The sequence below is a fragment of the Thalassophryne amazonica genome, chromosome 1 (assembly GCF_902500255.1).
Source record: "Thalassophryne amazonica chromosome 1, fThaAma1.1, whole genome shotgun sequence".
NCBI lineage: Eukaryota > Metazoa > Chordata > Actinopteri > Batrachoidiformes > Batrachoididae > Thalassophryne > Thalassophryne amazonica.
In genome coordinates this window covers 61,420,342-61,436,716 of record NC_047103.1, presented here as the reverse complement: position 1 = coordinate 61,436,716, position 16,375 = coordinate 61,420,342, and the positions used below count along the sequence as shown (strand labels likewise).

The 16,375-nt window shown below is 39.2% G+C and overlaps 1 protein-coding gene across 1 annotated transcript; it reads right to left on the bottom strand.

Moving 5' to 3' along the window:
- Positions 1-4,705: 4,705 nt before the first annotated feature.
- Positions 4,706-16,016, bottom strand: tfap2a (transcription factor AP-2 alpha). The gene is given in 8 exon segments (XM_034171020.1): positions 4,706-6,303; positions 6,798-6,820; positions 6,822-6,940; positions 8,132-8,250; positions 10,708-10,933; positions 11,925-11,976; positions 13,009-13,428; positions 15,782-16,016. Coding segments are annotated over 8 exon segments (1,299 nt in total). The 5' UTR covers positions 15,833-16,016; the 3' UTR covers positions 4,706-6,014.
- Positions 16,017-16,375: the final 359 nt, after the last annotated feature.

The following is a 16,375-nucleotide window of genomic DNA, read 5'->3' as shown; positions in this document are numbered from 1 at the left end:
GACCCACACACAAAAAAGAAACATTAGTATATTCTGCCTTTAGCTCTCAGAATAATAGTGTCAGTGTGAAAGTGAAGTTAAACATCCGACCTGACAAAAATACCAAACTCACTTTGGGGAAAATGGACTCTTACCAGTTTTAGGTCCCTGTCAAAGTACAGCACTTCAGGGAAGTCGCTCCTCAGAATGTGTCCTGTTTGCTAACACATTTCAGCAATGAATTTATACAATGAACAGTCCATTTTGGGCAACAAATAAACATTGTTTTTCATTGCTGGATTTTGTTTCTTGACCATCTCTGCAGAACTTTGCAGAGTGTTGATTTCCAGCAACACTTCATATCTGAATGAAAAGTAGTCCTACATATGCTGCGTAGGAGTCCAGAAGTCAAGGACAAAACAATGTGTTGTTATGAATAACAAACAACAGTTATGTTTTCTCATAAATTAATGTCCACAGGATTTCAAGTGAATTCATAACAATTTGCAGTGGCAACTACCATATTTTACAATAACATGTATTATTAACAAAAATGTAATTGTCCTTATTTGGCATAAAGATGCAATTATATATGCACAACTTTTAGTAGTAGTAGGCAGGCAGTAGTAATGGTGATGTTCACTATATTGTAATTCGAATTTATATTTATTTTGCTGAACTGATTTGTTGATTTAATTTCTTTTTTTACTTTAGTTCTTTTGCTGTTGTGAGTTTGTTGGATTTTAGGATGAAAAATATTTCACAAAATGCAATTATTATTGTTGTAGTTGTTGTTGTGCTGTACTAAAAGAGCGGTGATATTTATGTTTAATTCAATATTTCATTTTTTCCTTTTTGAATTATTATTATTATTACTCAGAATAAACTCATTTTCATTTTATTGAATTTGTTTATTTATTCATTTATTAAGTTTTTTCTGCAGTCTGTTTGGATTTGTTTGGTTTTAGAGTGAATAGTGTTAAAAAAATGCGGTGTAACCCAATGAAAGAAAAAAAAAGAATGACAGACACTGGGAGGAAAAGAGGGAGAGGGGGCGGGTTTGTGCCAATCGTTAAAGGGCCAATCCGGTGAGGTGATTAGGTTCTTTCTGTGCGCTCAGACACAGTATAAGTCCTTTATCATGGGGAGGCACCGACGTGGCCCCGAGCTATTGGTGGCCCGGAGCGAAGTACCAGAGAGCAGAAGAAGAAAGGGGGGAGGGGAGGGGGGGGGGGGGGTCTATCATCAAACTTCATAATAACGCACGCGGGCTTTGGCACAGCTGCGCAGTGACCCTTTTTATTTTGCTGTGATGGAACAGATAGCTCACTATGAAATAGTGTGAAATTATCACGTCTATTAATTCAGTCAGACATAACACGCACCCACCCCCCAACCTCACCCCACCTTACCCACTCTGTGTGTCTTACTTTTTTAACGTGGAAATACGCGATTTTGTAAGGAAAGCTCGAATTGGAAAGTGATTTTTTTCCCCAAAAAAACCAGAGAAAAGCTGAAGCACAGAGGCCACACAGCTGCAAACCTTCATTTATTTATTTATTTACTTTCTGGTACTCTGCATGTTCCCATATATATATATATATATATATATATATATATATATATATATATATATATATATATATAATATATATATATATATATATATATATATATATGTGTGTGTGTGTGTGTGTGTGTGTGTGTGTGTGTGTGTGTGTGTGTGTGTGAAAATGTTTAGGAAAAAAATGATTAAATCAACCTTATTGTAACGAATGAAATGCAATGTGGTAATTTTCCCCATTTTTTACAAAAACATTTTACTATTATTATTATTATTATTATTATTATTATTATTATTAACAAAACTGTTTCGAAAGTTTTTATCGTTTTAGAATTTTCTTATATATTTCAGGGTTTGGCAGTAACTTTGCTGGTCTTTTATGTCATTTCAGTTTTACCCTTTTTTTTTTCTCTCTAACATTGATATTCTTAAACAACAAACTCCGTGTCAACTTTACAGTTGGGTGATCAACATTATTTTCCTTCTTCGCTGCTCTGAACCTGTAATTATTGGTAACACCAAAAAAACAAAAAGTGTTTAAAATAATATGAGCCACTGATAAGTGTCCAGAAGTCATTTTCATTATAGTGATCATTGCTCATGCACGCGCTCGGTGTGGGCGCTGTCAATATTAGTGACGACACCTGACTGCAGAAATAACAGGAGAGAAGAAAGAGGAGAGAGGACCTGAAAAGCAGTTTTAGGAGATGAAACGTGGGGTTTGGTTTGATAAAACATCTGAATCAGAGAGAGAGAGAGGTTTGATTGGAATGGCGTGTGCCCCGCTGACGGGAGCCAGTGAGGGACAAAGCCCCTGCGAAGCCGCGGCCACTCGAGCAATTATTCCTCCACGCTGCATTTGGATTAGTGCAATGGAAAGAAGCATATGTTTGGCCCGAAGCGACTCTTTCCCCCCGGCTGACTGCAGAGGATGGAGGGAGAGACACACAGAGACAGAAAATGACGAAAAGTAGAATACAACATGCATTAATCAAGTGAGGAAACATTAACACAAAATTAATCAACTTTTTTTCTTTTTTCTTTTTGCATGCGCAAAAACACGAAATTGGCGCTTGATGGACAACAACGACGAGAAGGTCCTTGTTATATATTTTTACTTTGTTTATTCAAAGTGGCTTAATGTTTTCTAATCGATTACCTAATGCCTTTAGTAATCAGGGGCGATTTGGCGGAGTCATTGACCTCTCGTGGCTTCTGAGTGCGCGTTTGCAGATTGCGAAAAGGGCCCACACAGGGTCAGAGCCCCAAATGATGGCTGATGTCAGCGCGGGGGACAATTAGTCATTTTGCGCTTCACTGCAAACTTTAGAGTCACATAATTCACCAACAACCGTATCAGATGTCACACAGAGGAACCCTGCGTCCTGTCCAAGCCACTTCTTATTAACAGTTTCAAAAGAGCTCTTAGAGAGAAAAAAAGAGAAAAACCCTGTACGTTCGTGAAGCCATCAAAATGCTCTAAAAATCCATCGACAAGGAAAAACTTTCCAGCGCGTCACTTCTGCGAAGTTTTTTTTTTTTTTTTTTACCCATTAAAGGGTTTTTTTTTTTTCGTTTCAGTGTCGGGATTTTGAATAAAATTCCAATCGTGCACAATATTGCATTTTTAGTTGCGCAAACAACCGATCCGTGCATCTCCAAAGCGTGTGCGCTCAGACCAGGTTGCGATGTGGCCACTAGAGCGCGTGGCGCACATTAGCACGACATCATATAGTTGCCCGGATCAACTGCAAAGTATCATAAAATTAAAACAAACACATAAATAAATAATGCACAAAGAAATCACAAACCAAACAAAATAAAAAAATAAAATAAAAAGCCGAGGAAGAAAGTTCAAAGTACATGTGTGCATCCGCCTGCCTTCATTTAATCTTTGTAGTAAACTATAAATATCAACACACCTCCAGCTCACACGAATCATGTTTTAGTTTACATTTACGCCTCGGCTTTATTAATTATCAACTTGATTTTTTTTTTTTCAGTTAAGAAAAATCAACAGTTATGGAAAAAAAATTAATTCACATTTCATTTCTTTTCTTGCTGTGAGGCATTCTGAAGAAAAAAAGAGATTGATCAAATGAGGGTAAAATTACAATTTCGCATTAAATGGTCATGCAAATTACAGGGTGGGATGAGTGTAAACAAATGACAGACAATGGGATTTGGAGTTTCTTTAGCAGTCCCAAAAGAGGCTTTTTCATTTTAGATTATTAATACGCACGAGCAGCCACCATTGTCACACGTACCACTATTTCTAATGCTTTCGTTTCACCCTCGAAAACCTGTTTCCATTCACCCAAACCCCGATAAATTTATTAAGTAACATTAACATTAATGACGCACGTGAAGGGCTTCCTTTTCAATGCTGCTTTAACGCGATTGTTTCGACTATTTACGCTATTCCTCCCTTCCTCCTCTTCCTCGTGCGCCAAAAAAGCAGGAGCAGCCGGGCAGTCTCTTTCCTTTATGAGTGAGCTATAGCGCCTCAGGACAGGATCCCACACACACAATCTGAGGACTGAGCCAACAAAAACACGGCCTGGCAGACAATGGCTCGCTTCACCTGCTCCGGCGTCGTGCGTCGCAATTACGGATACAGAACTCGTTCACCCTCGGAATGATCAAGCGTCATGATAAATCGTAGATATGAGGAAAAACTTGCTTGCCCAAAAACGATGTAAAGCGCGTAAAAAAGCGCAAATCGGCAGTGCGTAAGAACTGGAGCAAAGCGCAATTGTCAGCCAATCACAAAGATGGAATCGAGACACTGGAAGCGGCGCGTGAAAACGAACCAAAACAAACACAGCAAGCAGGAGCCACCTTAAAAAATAATAATTACCATTGTTCTTTAGGATCCGAACGCGTAAAAGCGCGCACCAGGCCTGTGCGCATCCCACATGACTTTAGCTGGAGGGGTTGGTGGCGCTGCGCACTTCAAAAAGCACATTGTTGGAAGCCATTTGGCCCGATCCCGCAGCTCAGAGTTTAAAGAAAGATATTTTATTATACTTGAGGGGAAACAATGAGTTCAGGTACTTATTGCGGGGAGCAATCGTCAGGGGAGACTTAAACTCAATTACTGTGCAGGAAAAACACGCAGTGTGAATAAAAAATTAAAAGATATGAATAAAAATCGAGATGAAGCGTATCAAATATTTATTTTTTTCTGGGCAACAAAGGACTATAATACATTGACAGGCATGGGAACTATTGCCAGCACATGTCTATACAATACAGCTAAAACCCGCCTCCAATTTTGGACATTATCGGACATAACAAGATATCAGGTGGTCCCCCAAATTTTTTTTTTCTTTTTTCCTTTTGAATGTCTTTGAACATTTTAATTTTTTTATTTTTTTATTAAAAAGACAATATTCCATTTATTGCTTTTATGGCGCTTCAAGGAGAGAACAAGAGGTGAAGTCTGGTTGGCACAACACATAAAAGCTTGTATCAAAACGAAAAGGAGAACACAAAAAACTGCTCAGGGTGTCATTTTAAAAAAAATTGATAAGGATGATATATATATAGATATAGATATAGATAGGTAGAGAGTGTGTGTGTGTGTGTGTGTGTGTGAGAGAGAGAGAGAAATGGAAGTTTATTTCTATTAAATTTGTTCACTTGCTTCAGTGTCACCTCAACATGCTACAAGAGGGCTGAGTTGAAATATCCCAGAGAAATTAAAAATACCCCAAAACTTCTGTTTTCTAAGAATCATAAAATCACATGAAGAACTAGAACCGAATAATCAAACCCACTAAAACAGGAGGCACCAAAGATAAATAAAAAAAGAAGTTTAAACAGACGCACCATATTTACAATTCCCATTAAATTACACATAAATAAATATATACATACATGAACACTGATTCCCTTATATAACCGTGAATCGTGTTGAAATTCAAAAAAACAAAAACAAAAACAACGAAAAATTGAAAATAAAAAAAATATATTCAAGTTGGTTGCTGGGAGAGTCTACAACTGAAGTCGTGACATGGAGGAATTTCGAGTGTTTTCAAGTTTATTATTCACAATACTGATAGAAGAATTCATCCTGTTTTTAGCTTCTTTTTTTGTCACAATCGTTAAAAATTGAGATTATTGAGGGCTGGCTGGATTTCAGTCCATTCGTTGCAGCTCATAAAGAAGAAAGAAAAAAGAAAGAAGGGGAGTACATAAAAAGTCCTCTACACCTTCTCTTCGCCCTGAAGCTCTTCCTCTTCAGGTTTTTTTTCCTCTTTTTTCTTTTCTTTGTTTTTCATTCAGTTCACGTGTTGGATGAAAATGATTCTTGCGTCCATGAATCCAAAGTGGGGCGAAAAAAATGCACAGGAAGGAAGTGGCACGTTTATCTTTATTAATAGTATTTATAAGGTATTTATAATATTTATATTGGATGGGTGCGGGCCGGAGAGGTGGATGGAGCAAAAAAAAAAAAAAAAAAAAATCACTTTCTGTGCTTCTCGTCTTTGTCTCCGCCTTTAGTGCCGTTATCTGAGTGACTGTTGGGGTTGTTGTTGAGGTACATTTTGTCCATGGCTTTGATAGCCTCGGTCAGATAGTTCTGCAGGGCCGTGATGGCCGCGCACAGCGCCGGGGTCCCGAAACCGTGCGAGATTAAACTGAAGTGGGTCAAACAGCTCTGGATTCCGGGTTCTAGGATGGGCTGCGGCCGCGAGTTCCCCAACGGTGAGCGGTCCTGGGACAGCAGGTCCGTGAATTCTTTGCAAACTTGCCTAAAAGGAAAAAAAAAAAAAAAAAAAAACAGTCAAGAAAGGCAAGAGATCGGCGCGTTAATAACGAGCAAAAAAAAAAAAAGAAGAAGAATCATTTTTAATTCGTGTCAGCCAAATATGGCGCAAATTGGGGCGCACAAATCAATTTTTTTTCAACTCTTGAATTTGAAGATGTGAGCAAAAACTGCGTCTTTTGTACAGCTTTTAAAACTTTTTTTTTTTGAAAAACGTATAATATAGAAAATAAAACATTTTTGTGTAAACACTAAATAGACAATTGCTTATGTACGTTTAAAATATTTTGATAAAAGAAGAAGAAGGAAATTCTGCATGGTGACTGGAGAACTATCGGCATTAATTTTAATTAAGTTTGAAAAGAACAATATTCTGTGTCCACCGCTTTTTTTTTTTTTTTTTTTTTTTTTTTGGTTGCTGGTGTGTGCGTGCGCACTGACTCGTGTTGTGACACAGTGAAATGTGATAACAGCACTCACTTCGTGGCCAATAACATGTTTTTTTCTTTGGACTTGTTCGTTTGGGTCGGAATGCTGACGGTTTACATATTCAGCTACTGCCTTGGCTGGAAACTCGGTCTCGCATACATAACCAAAATCCCTGGCAAGATGCACCGCTTCGCCTGAGAAAGAAAGAAAGCAGAAAAAAAGAGAGAGGTTGCTTATTAAATACATCAGAGCAGTTCTCAGACATGATTCATCCGCGCTCCCACTCTGTTTATTCAATCAGACAGCGGGGTTACGGCACCTGCAACTTCACTGCAACAAACTTCCATGATGGTGATGATGACAACAAGGGTGGAAAGAAGCTGCCAATAAGATGTAAAACACATCTTAACTGATTATTGATGGATGCGCTTTATTGGGAATCCAGCAAGTCCAAATGGGAATATTAAAGGGATATTTCTGTTCGCTTTCATTCAGCATCACCACCGCTTTTCATTTCCTGCCGTTTTCACAGCGTATTTTCGTTTCTTTTTTTTTTTTTTTTCCTTTTACGCACGGCCTCCGCAGGACGCATGCGCCAAATTAGCATCAAAGCACAACTCCACTAAAGTGGCCTGCACAAACACGGAGCCGATCACATGCAGTGACCGTGCGCCTCGTGCGTACAGCCTACAGTATCCAACATTTGTGCGCAAAACGCGCATCAAAACGGCGCTCCTTTCTGAAGCAATGATTAACAGCAGCCAGTGAAGCATCGCGCGCTTTTCACCTTCTACAGCACAACAAACAGAACCGAGCTGAATAATCAGTTCCTGCAATTACCCCCCTGGTTTTATTTTTTTTTTTCTTCTTCTTTCTTTCTCTTTTCAGCAACACACCTTCATTCTGAAAGCATTTATTATAAAATGCAGCCGCAAAGGCGCCAAACTCCACCCAGGTTCGTGCCGCGCAACAAAACAACAACAACAACAACAACAAAACCAAAGGAATTAATTAAAATGAATGTTTGAAATGTAATACAGGGTTATCAATCAATCGACTGTTCATCCGTGAGGTGACGCAGCAGCATAAGCAGCACTCAATAATTAACTGGAATCCAGCACAGATTCAACCAGTGTTTAAAATTAGGCCAAAGAAACCATCTCTCTCTCTCTCCCTCTGTCTCTCTCTCTCTCTCTCATCCTTCATGCTTTATTACTCGCGAGGCCAAGTCTCTCCACATTACACGGATGAGCGCATACATGCTGATTTCCAACACAAAGAATGAAGAAGAAGAAGAAAAAAGGGAAAGAACCGACCCCCCACCCCCCTCTCATGCACCTGATATCGCGGGAGCAACACGAGCACTAACGTGATTTTCGACTTACCTTCCACTAGTGACGTCAACAAGGTGACGTTGGCCGCCTTACGTCTGCCCGCAGGTAGATTCAAGCCGATTTTATCCAGTTTCTCCCGCAAGGATCGACCACCGTTCTTAGATTTGGCCCTGCGGCACGAAAAGAAAAAGGGAAATAAAATCACTGTCAAGACCTTTTGTCATATTTTTTCCGCATTAAAACAGAAGCAACAACCCACTAAACATTAGAAGTCTAATTGCGTTTGTAGGGTCCATAGAACATCCATAAGACGTCTAATGTTTAGTGGGAAATATCAAAATGATGCGTATTTTTATAAACAGAAAACACCAGAAAACAAAAATCAAGCAATTATAAATTATTTGTTACATGACTTGTAGTTAAATCACTCGTTTTTATTTATTTGTTTTTATAGCAATTTCTCTAAAATTTTGATACAATCATGTTATTGCCTTGATTAACTAATTATTTGTTAAGTGTTAGAATACTTGGTTGGTTAAAGGCTTGATCTCTACTTTTTGAATGGTTTGGTTTTTCCTCAACCTTTCACTAAATACATTTTAATCATAGCTGCAAATAATAATTATTTCCATCACTCACTGAACAATAATTGTTGTTTGTTTGCAAACACTTTTTGCTGGTTGCTTCATTTATTATTTATGAATATTCCCACAATTTATTATTATCTTCATTCCTGATTTATGTCTAGAATATTATATGAATTATTCAATTAGTTAAGTGATTGCAACCCTCATTTGTTCACAAGCTATTTTATGCTCATAAAATTTTAAGTATAGCTGCAAATACCTTTTATTAATTAAATGACATATTATGGCATAAATTAACAGACTGTTATGTAGTTGGAACGAATGTTTGGATGCTGGCCATTCTGTGCTCATGTGCTCAATAAAATGTCATTTATAAATTTAAATAAATTAATTTTTTTTCATTGCTGACTAATTTGAAAATTAAGTAACTTTGGCTGTTTTGCTGTTACTGTTTTCTTGTTTTCTTTATGTCAGCTTTCTTTTTGCTCATTGTTTCATCTACACTGCAACTAAACGATCTTCATAACTGATTGGATTGCAGATTATAAAGTCAAGTAATCAATTAGTTGTTAACCGATTACAATCACTCTTTATTACTACTCACATCAGTGTAAAACAGCAACTATAACAATTATTTTCATTGTTGAATATTTTTCATTTTATTTTTCATTTTATTGTTCTGACTAATCAATTTGTTAGTCAACTGCAGTGATTTCTTCTTTGTTCACTCACTTTCTTTTTGTTCATCACGTCAACTGTAACTTTCAATAGTCTCCATTAAGAAAATTTATATAACAGATCATTCTGTGTATTGCTACTTTGAATAAGTGATTAATGAATGATTATAATATGTGTTTGATTGCTTTCACATTCACATTTGTGTTTGTTGTTGCTTACAAACCTTAATATACTTAAGATTTGTAAGCAACAACAAATGCAGTCAGAACTATTGTTCTGATTACCGATTAAGATGCCAGGGTTTTTTTTTTTAAGACAAATTAAATTCTTCATTTAGGGATTATAACTGTCAATTACCTGTTTGCCCAACACCTTTTTCTATGCCAATCATTAGAAAGATTATTTTTATCCCTGATTATTTTTTAATTGTATCAGAAAATTGTTTTAAATGCATCAATAGTTTGATTTTTCACAACAACAAACAAAAGCCTAAATATATTTAGGGAACAAGGATACAACATACACTGAAAAAACATAAGAACAAAAAGAGTTCAACCTACCTAAAACTGTGCTTCCATTAGGAACACACAACTTAATTAGGTTGTGCCAAATTAATTTATATTTATGCCAATGTGTTATTTTAATTTGGACAAACTTAATCCTAGGTTTTCCTTGCTTTTTAGTGCACAGCAACTCAACCCATTTTCTTCATAAATAACTTAAATGATTCGCAGAACAGTTTCCTGTCAGTGGACTCATTGTTTAAGGGCTCATTATTATAGTTTTCATATAAGCTTATGTTGGATAAAATAGGTGGTTGGGCTTATTTTTGCATGTTTTCCTCATCTCTCTCTCTCTCTCTCACACACACAGACACACACACACACACACACACACACACACACACACACACTCACACACAGGCAGCAGACACACACACTCTACATAATGAATAAATAAAGCACTACTTAATAGGCAGCATATTACTGGCTGCATGTGTGCAGCACTTCAGCAGACAGTTCACTGGAGACCAATGTTTTCATGTGTAATGCCTTCACTGGGCCCACAGAGCTGTGGGTGAGAGATCCAGGGTCCACATTCATTTAAGAGAGAGAGCGAGAGAGAGAGAGAGAGAGAGAGAGAGAGAGAGAGAGAGAGAGAGAGAGAGAGAGAGAGAGAGAGAGAGAGAGAGAGAGAATCCAGTGCACGGGAGAAGTTAATATGGAATTTAACAGAGCCCTCCTGTTTTAAATGCAGGAGCTAGGTGTCATGGTTGGTCGATTTTAATTATTCTTGGTACAGAGAAGAGAGAGAGAAAGAGAGAGACGGGGGGAGGGAGGGAGAGAGGAGTTCCACACTCACCTCCTGAGCACTCCGCCCAGCAGAGAGGCATTCAGGCACTCTGGTGGTGAGAGGCGTCTCTGCACCTCCGCCACCGTGACCTTGTACTTTGATGTGGAGCTGAGCAGCGACAAGCGACCCGGAACCGAGCAGAACACCTCGTTCGGGTTTACCACTCCTCCGAAAAGCCCGTCCTTATTGACGGGGATGGCAGAGACGTTGTTGTTCTTGGATAAAGACACTGGACCTAAACACAGCCGAGGAGGGAGGGAGAGCGCTCAGTGAATTTCATGCAATGCAGAGCCTTAACTAAATGAGAAAGCAGGGAGGGGTTAGCCCCCTAGGTTTACAGTTTTGAAACACACTTTAGCAACGAGAGCGAAAACATCCAATACATGCGCATAATAAGAATTTGTGCGCAATAAAAATCAGAATATCACCATCCACGTTTAAATCTCCACTCTCCAAATACGCACAAAACGCGCAGAGCACCAGATAGCAGACTGGTTCCATCTCGATGTGAAAATGCACATTTTAACACATTAGCCCCATCCAGCATAAAGTGGCGATGTTCCTGGTGCGCAGAGCAGCGCGGACAAAAGGGGCGCTGTGCGCCTTTTTAGATGGATCAGTTGTGACATTAATGGCTCAGGGGAGCCTGATAGAGAATAGGAAGCAAACGAACTCTGGAGATTACTAATATATAATATGCCAATTATCACACGTTGACAGAAAGAAAGAAAGAAAGAAAGAAAGAAAGAAAGAAAGAAAGAAAGAAAGAAAGAAAGAAAGAAAGAAAATCTACGCGTGCAGTGTGCGTGATTTTCTGATGCACGCAAACCATTTTTGTTATTATTATTATTATTATTATTATTATTATTATTATTATTATTATTATTATTATTATTATTACTATTATTATTCTTTTACAATAACCACACATGCAGGCCTGTGACTGTAACTGTCGGGGCCCACAAAGCTCCTCTCATTTGCGCGCTGAAACGCTGACAGTAAATACCATCAGCGCGCCCGAGAGATAAAGCGAGAGAGGGAGCAACGGGGGGAAAAGAGGTACAGCCAGTTTGATGCACTTGGAAAGCATGTAATGAAAAATAGGCTACTGCGCATTAGGATCAGTGAGGCGTTACTACATCGAGCTCCGTGGAGCAGAATGGTGCGCCATAACTGGTGCGCAGAACAGTCGCAGAAACATGCACAATATCAGACAAACCGCTTACCTTTTTTAATTACAGTCTGGTCAGGGATGTGGATTCCTTGATCCTCAACAGGCTGTGGAACAAACAAACAAACAAATAACTAAAATAATAATAATACTTAAAAAATAAACAGTGACCGTGAGTGCGCCTGATGCGCAGCCTGACACAATTAGCGGCCAGCATTTAGACTCCGGAGGATCATACCTGTTATTATTGTCCGTTTCACCACATCAGAACCTCAGACTTAAATAAGGAAGCTCTGTCGCCCCACAATCCTGACCTAATTTCGCCCTCTCGTCGTCTCTGCTCACAAGGAAACTTCTCATCTAGATTGGATAGTAATTACGGCGGCAACCTATTAAAGGCCTATGAACTAATTAGAGGACTATTGGTGTTTGTTTCTGATTAAAAACTGCTCTCAATAACAACGGGCCTTATTGACAATTGTAGCATTCGTTTATCACGCGTGTTTAGCGATTAAAACAAGTGTGCACAATGTCCTGTTGTGTGAATTAATTGAATATACGCATATTCCATTAGCGTGCGCACGATCTCATAAGTTTCCATTCAAGATGTAAAATATATTGTAGTTTGCGACATAAATCATTTATTAAATTTATCCGTTTCTTAAACAACCATCTTTATTATTATTATTAATATTATTATAAAATAATGGGAGTGAATTGTAGAATCTGATTAATTTAATTTAGAATGGGAAAAAAGTCAGAAAATACGAAATTGGGCAGCTATGGTGTTTAGTATGATACTGCGCTTGAAAATATTAAAATAAGAAATGCAAAATATTCCCACCATTAAAATGTTTTTTTTTAAGCAGTAAAACAACAAATGCATTTATCAAACTAACAAAAAACTAATTACGTGCGGCAAATTGTCATTTAAAATATTAACATTTGAAAAAAGTGCTTTATTAATGTAAAATACAAAAAAAAATAAAGGATTAAAATATGAATTAAAAATATACAACGGTCACGGCTTTTTTATTAGACTATGATCAAATTTACAAGGCTGCTGTTGTTCAGGATAATAATAACTGTGATAGATGCGCTTTTTTGGGGGGGAGCTCGCGCCTGCACTGAGGTCTCACCTGAACGTCTTCTAAAGAGTGAGGTATTCCATGGATAGGGATAGAGTCCGACAGTCCTGTGTCGATGCCGTGTCCGGACGGTAGCAGCACCTCCCTGCGGTACTCTCGGCACAGCTGGTGCGGGAGGCTGCGGTGCTGGTGCAGCAGGCCGCTCTCCTGGCTCTGCCTCTGGCCCGGCCAGCCCGGGTGCTGCGGCTGCGGCTGGGCGTGCAGGGAGTTGAGGGAGTACGGATCGTTGACGTGCGAATAAGGGTCCTGAGACTGCGGGTAGATGGGCTGGTACGGAGGGGGGAAGTACGGGGGCTGGAAGTCCGAGTTGGGTGTGTGCGAGAGCGGGGGCGCGCTCGTGTAAGGACTCTGGCCCACGCCGCCCAGCTGAGGTAACCTGGCTGTCCCATTGCTGGTGCCGTCGTGACGATCCTGGAAGAAAAGAAACGAGCGTTTATTTATTTTTTAGGCGTTATCAAAAACGGCCTGCGCGTCAAGCAGAAATTAGACAAAGAATGGAGTTTAAATTAAATAACTATGGAGCATTTTTTTTTCCCTTCAGTAAAATAGCGCTGATGTGCGTCCACAAAGTTCGTGAAAATAATACATTTAAATTCTTAAAATATTTCTGAAGTGCTAGTATTTTTTTATATTTGTCCTGGGGGTGTTTTATCCACGCAATTTTACGCATGCAAGGTTCGCGAAATTACATTTTGAAAATAAAATAAAGGTGAATTAACAGTTCAAAAATCATCCTCAGCAACTTACCATCGCGGAAAAACTGTGCACTAACATCTGAATGATTTTTTTGTGCGATTCAACAAGAAAAAAATGTGTTCAAAAGAACACTTTGAGGAATTCCCTTGCAAAAGATTTTTTCTTTTTTAAAAAGAACAAAAATTAGCCTGCAGACGAGGCGAGTCTCTCCTGCAAGCTTTACGGCCCGGCCCTGGCGATCAGATGTGTGCCACAGGAGCAGGTCGATAATCCATCAGAAAGAAGTGGTTAGATCCCCGCTGCCCTTCATCTGGCTCTCAAAAATTCTGAACAGTAATGGAGGGAAAAATAAAACTGAAGATATTCGGCGGTGCTGCTGGAGTTTGGGTGCAAAAGTTTCTCTCCGTCTTCTCTTTTGGGTTCTACCACAACGCTGCCGTTTCCTCGATCGCGCTCATGTTAGCGAAAGAGCCGCTGCCTGGTCTCCCTCCTGGACTCCCGATAGAACGCATTGATGACTATTAATATCAGAGGAATTCTTAATAATGAGGAAAGAATGGTCAGAAATCGGGCGTGAAGCGGAGGACGCAACTCAAGGCAGGAGTCTGCGCTTAAATGACGTCCATTGAAAGGAGGAATCAGTATATCTAATCAGAGAGAGAGAGAGAGAGAGAGAGAGAGAGAGAGAGAGAGAGAGAGAGAGAGACGAGAGAGAGAGAGAGAGAGAGAAGGAGAGAGGGAGTGGGAGAGAGACAAAAAAGAGAGGTCTGACGAATCAGAAAGAGAGGCAAGAGGAGGGGGGGGCGTTTTAAAAGGGTCCCAGGGCCAAAGCGCAAAAGTGAAAGAAAGACATTGGAATGAAGGGGGGAGAGAGAGAGAGAGAGAGAGAGAGAGAGAGAGAGAGAGAGAGAGAGAGAGAGAGAGAGAGAGAGAGAGAAGAAGAAGAAGAAGAAGAAGAAGTAGCAGCCGTGTGCACCTCTGAACTGGGTGAAAATCCAGCAAGCGACGGCGCGTTTTTCATCCTTTTGTTTTCCGAGCTTTCCTCCGTGGCGCTCCTTTTCCCTCTTCTCTGTCGAATCGAAGCCATTCCCAGAGACACGCCGGTTAATTTTCAGCGCTGATCCGGAAAGGCGAAGAAAATAAATCCACCGAGTCTCTGGCATGCGCGGCGGCAGAGATCCGACGCGCCAACCAACTTTTTACGCACAACTTTTCTTCACAACACCGCACATCGAGTGGCAGGCAGCAAGATCCAGATTGCAAATTTTATTTTTTCCCCCCCATTAATAAAGTTCTTTAGGGGGGGTAAATCATCATAACACGAACGGCGGAAGGTGCTTTTGTTTCCTGCTTGCTGGCCGTCCCTGTCCACGCAGGACGCAGGCGAGAATAAAAAAAAACAAAAAAAAAAAAAACACGTCGGACTGGCTTCTCCACTCCTAAACAAGTCTCTGATATTACTGCCAAACTTCAACAACAATCACTCACTGTGTGCTCTGCACACATGCTCATTGCACGCAAAATATAGTGGCTCAAATTGCACATATAATAATTATAATAATACAAACCGGTTGGAAAATTAGTGATAATTAGCCTTGCGGGAAAAAACGGACAGCGATGCGCAGGAATAACAATTTGTTTAATTAAAAATGCAAGAAAATTGTGTATATATATTTTTTTTAATTTGTAAGTGTCATTTATTATTTTTTTATGCTCATGTGAAATTAAGTGGAGAAAATGTTTTTTTTTTCTGGTGTGATTTTATACATACAACGCAATAGATTAAACATTAGAATTGTTTTTTGCAGTAATGTATTATTATTATTATTATTATTATATTTGACGTAAATGTGGAAAATAATTTCTTAAACGAATTACATGCTTTCATTCTGCACTTGACATAAAAGTGATTCCTCTTACATATAAAAATCACTTTTTTATTTCAATAAGTAAAAATAAATAACATAAAAGAACATACGCTACATTAAACAATAGCACGCCTCCTCAAAGATACACAATCATAAATTAAATTCCATATTAAAGAAAAAATCAAAGAGGAACCCCTTACCTCGCATTCTTCGTACTTAATGTTATCAGTTAATTTCCAGAGCATTTTCATGGGTTGTTCAGGTGGATATTGCGTATCGCCTTGTTTTTCACTCAGTGGTTTTGTGCTCCCCGCTAAGAAAAGAAAAAAAAGAAAGAAAGAAAGAAAAAAAAAATCAAGTTTTATGGAAGCTGTGAGCTGCTGTCTGTCCTGCGCTCTGAGGTCTCCCTCTAATGGTGGAAGTGGAGGGCTGGAGCAGCTCTGTAATAACACTGGCACAGGGCCTCATTAACATATCAAGTGCCGTTTGATTCCCCCCCCCCCGTCCATCTGCACGCACAACAGCAATGGCCAGCGCACAGGTAAAAACCAAAACGGCGAGACGTTACGCACGCTGCTCACAGGAGAGGGGGGACGTCTCTCAAAGAAATACCATTTTACACCTGCTTATGACTCCAAAGTGGTAAAAAAAATTTGCTGGGTTGATTCCCCCCCCCCCCTCCTTTTTTTTGTTTGTTTGGTGATTTATGCGCCACACTCTTGATTTTCTTTTTTTAATTATTATTATTTGAAGCCAAACTGTTGTTGTAATCCCACTGAGAGTGCAGATCTTCA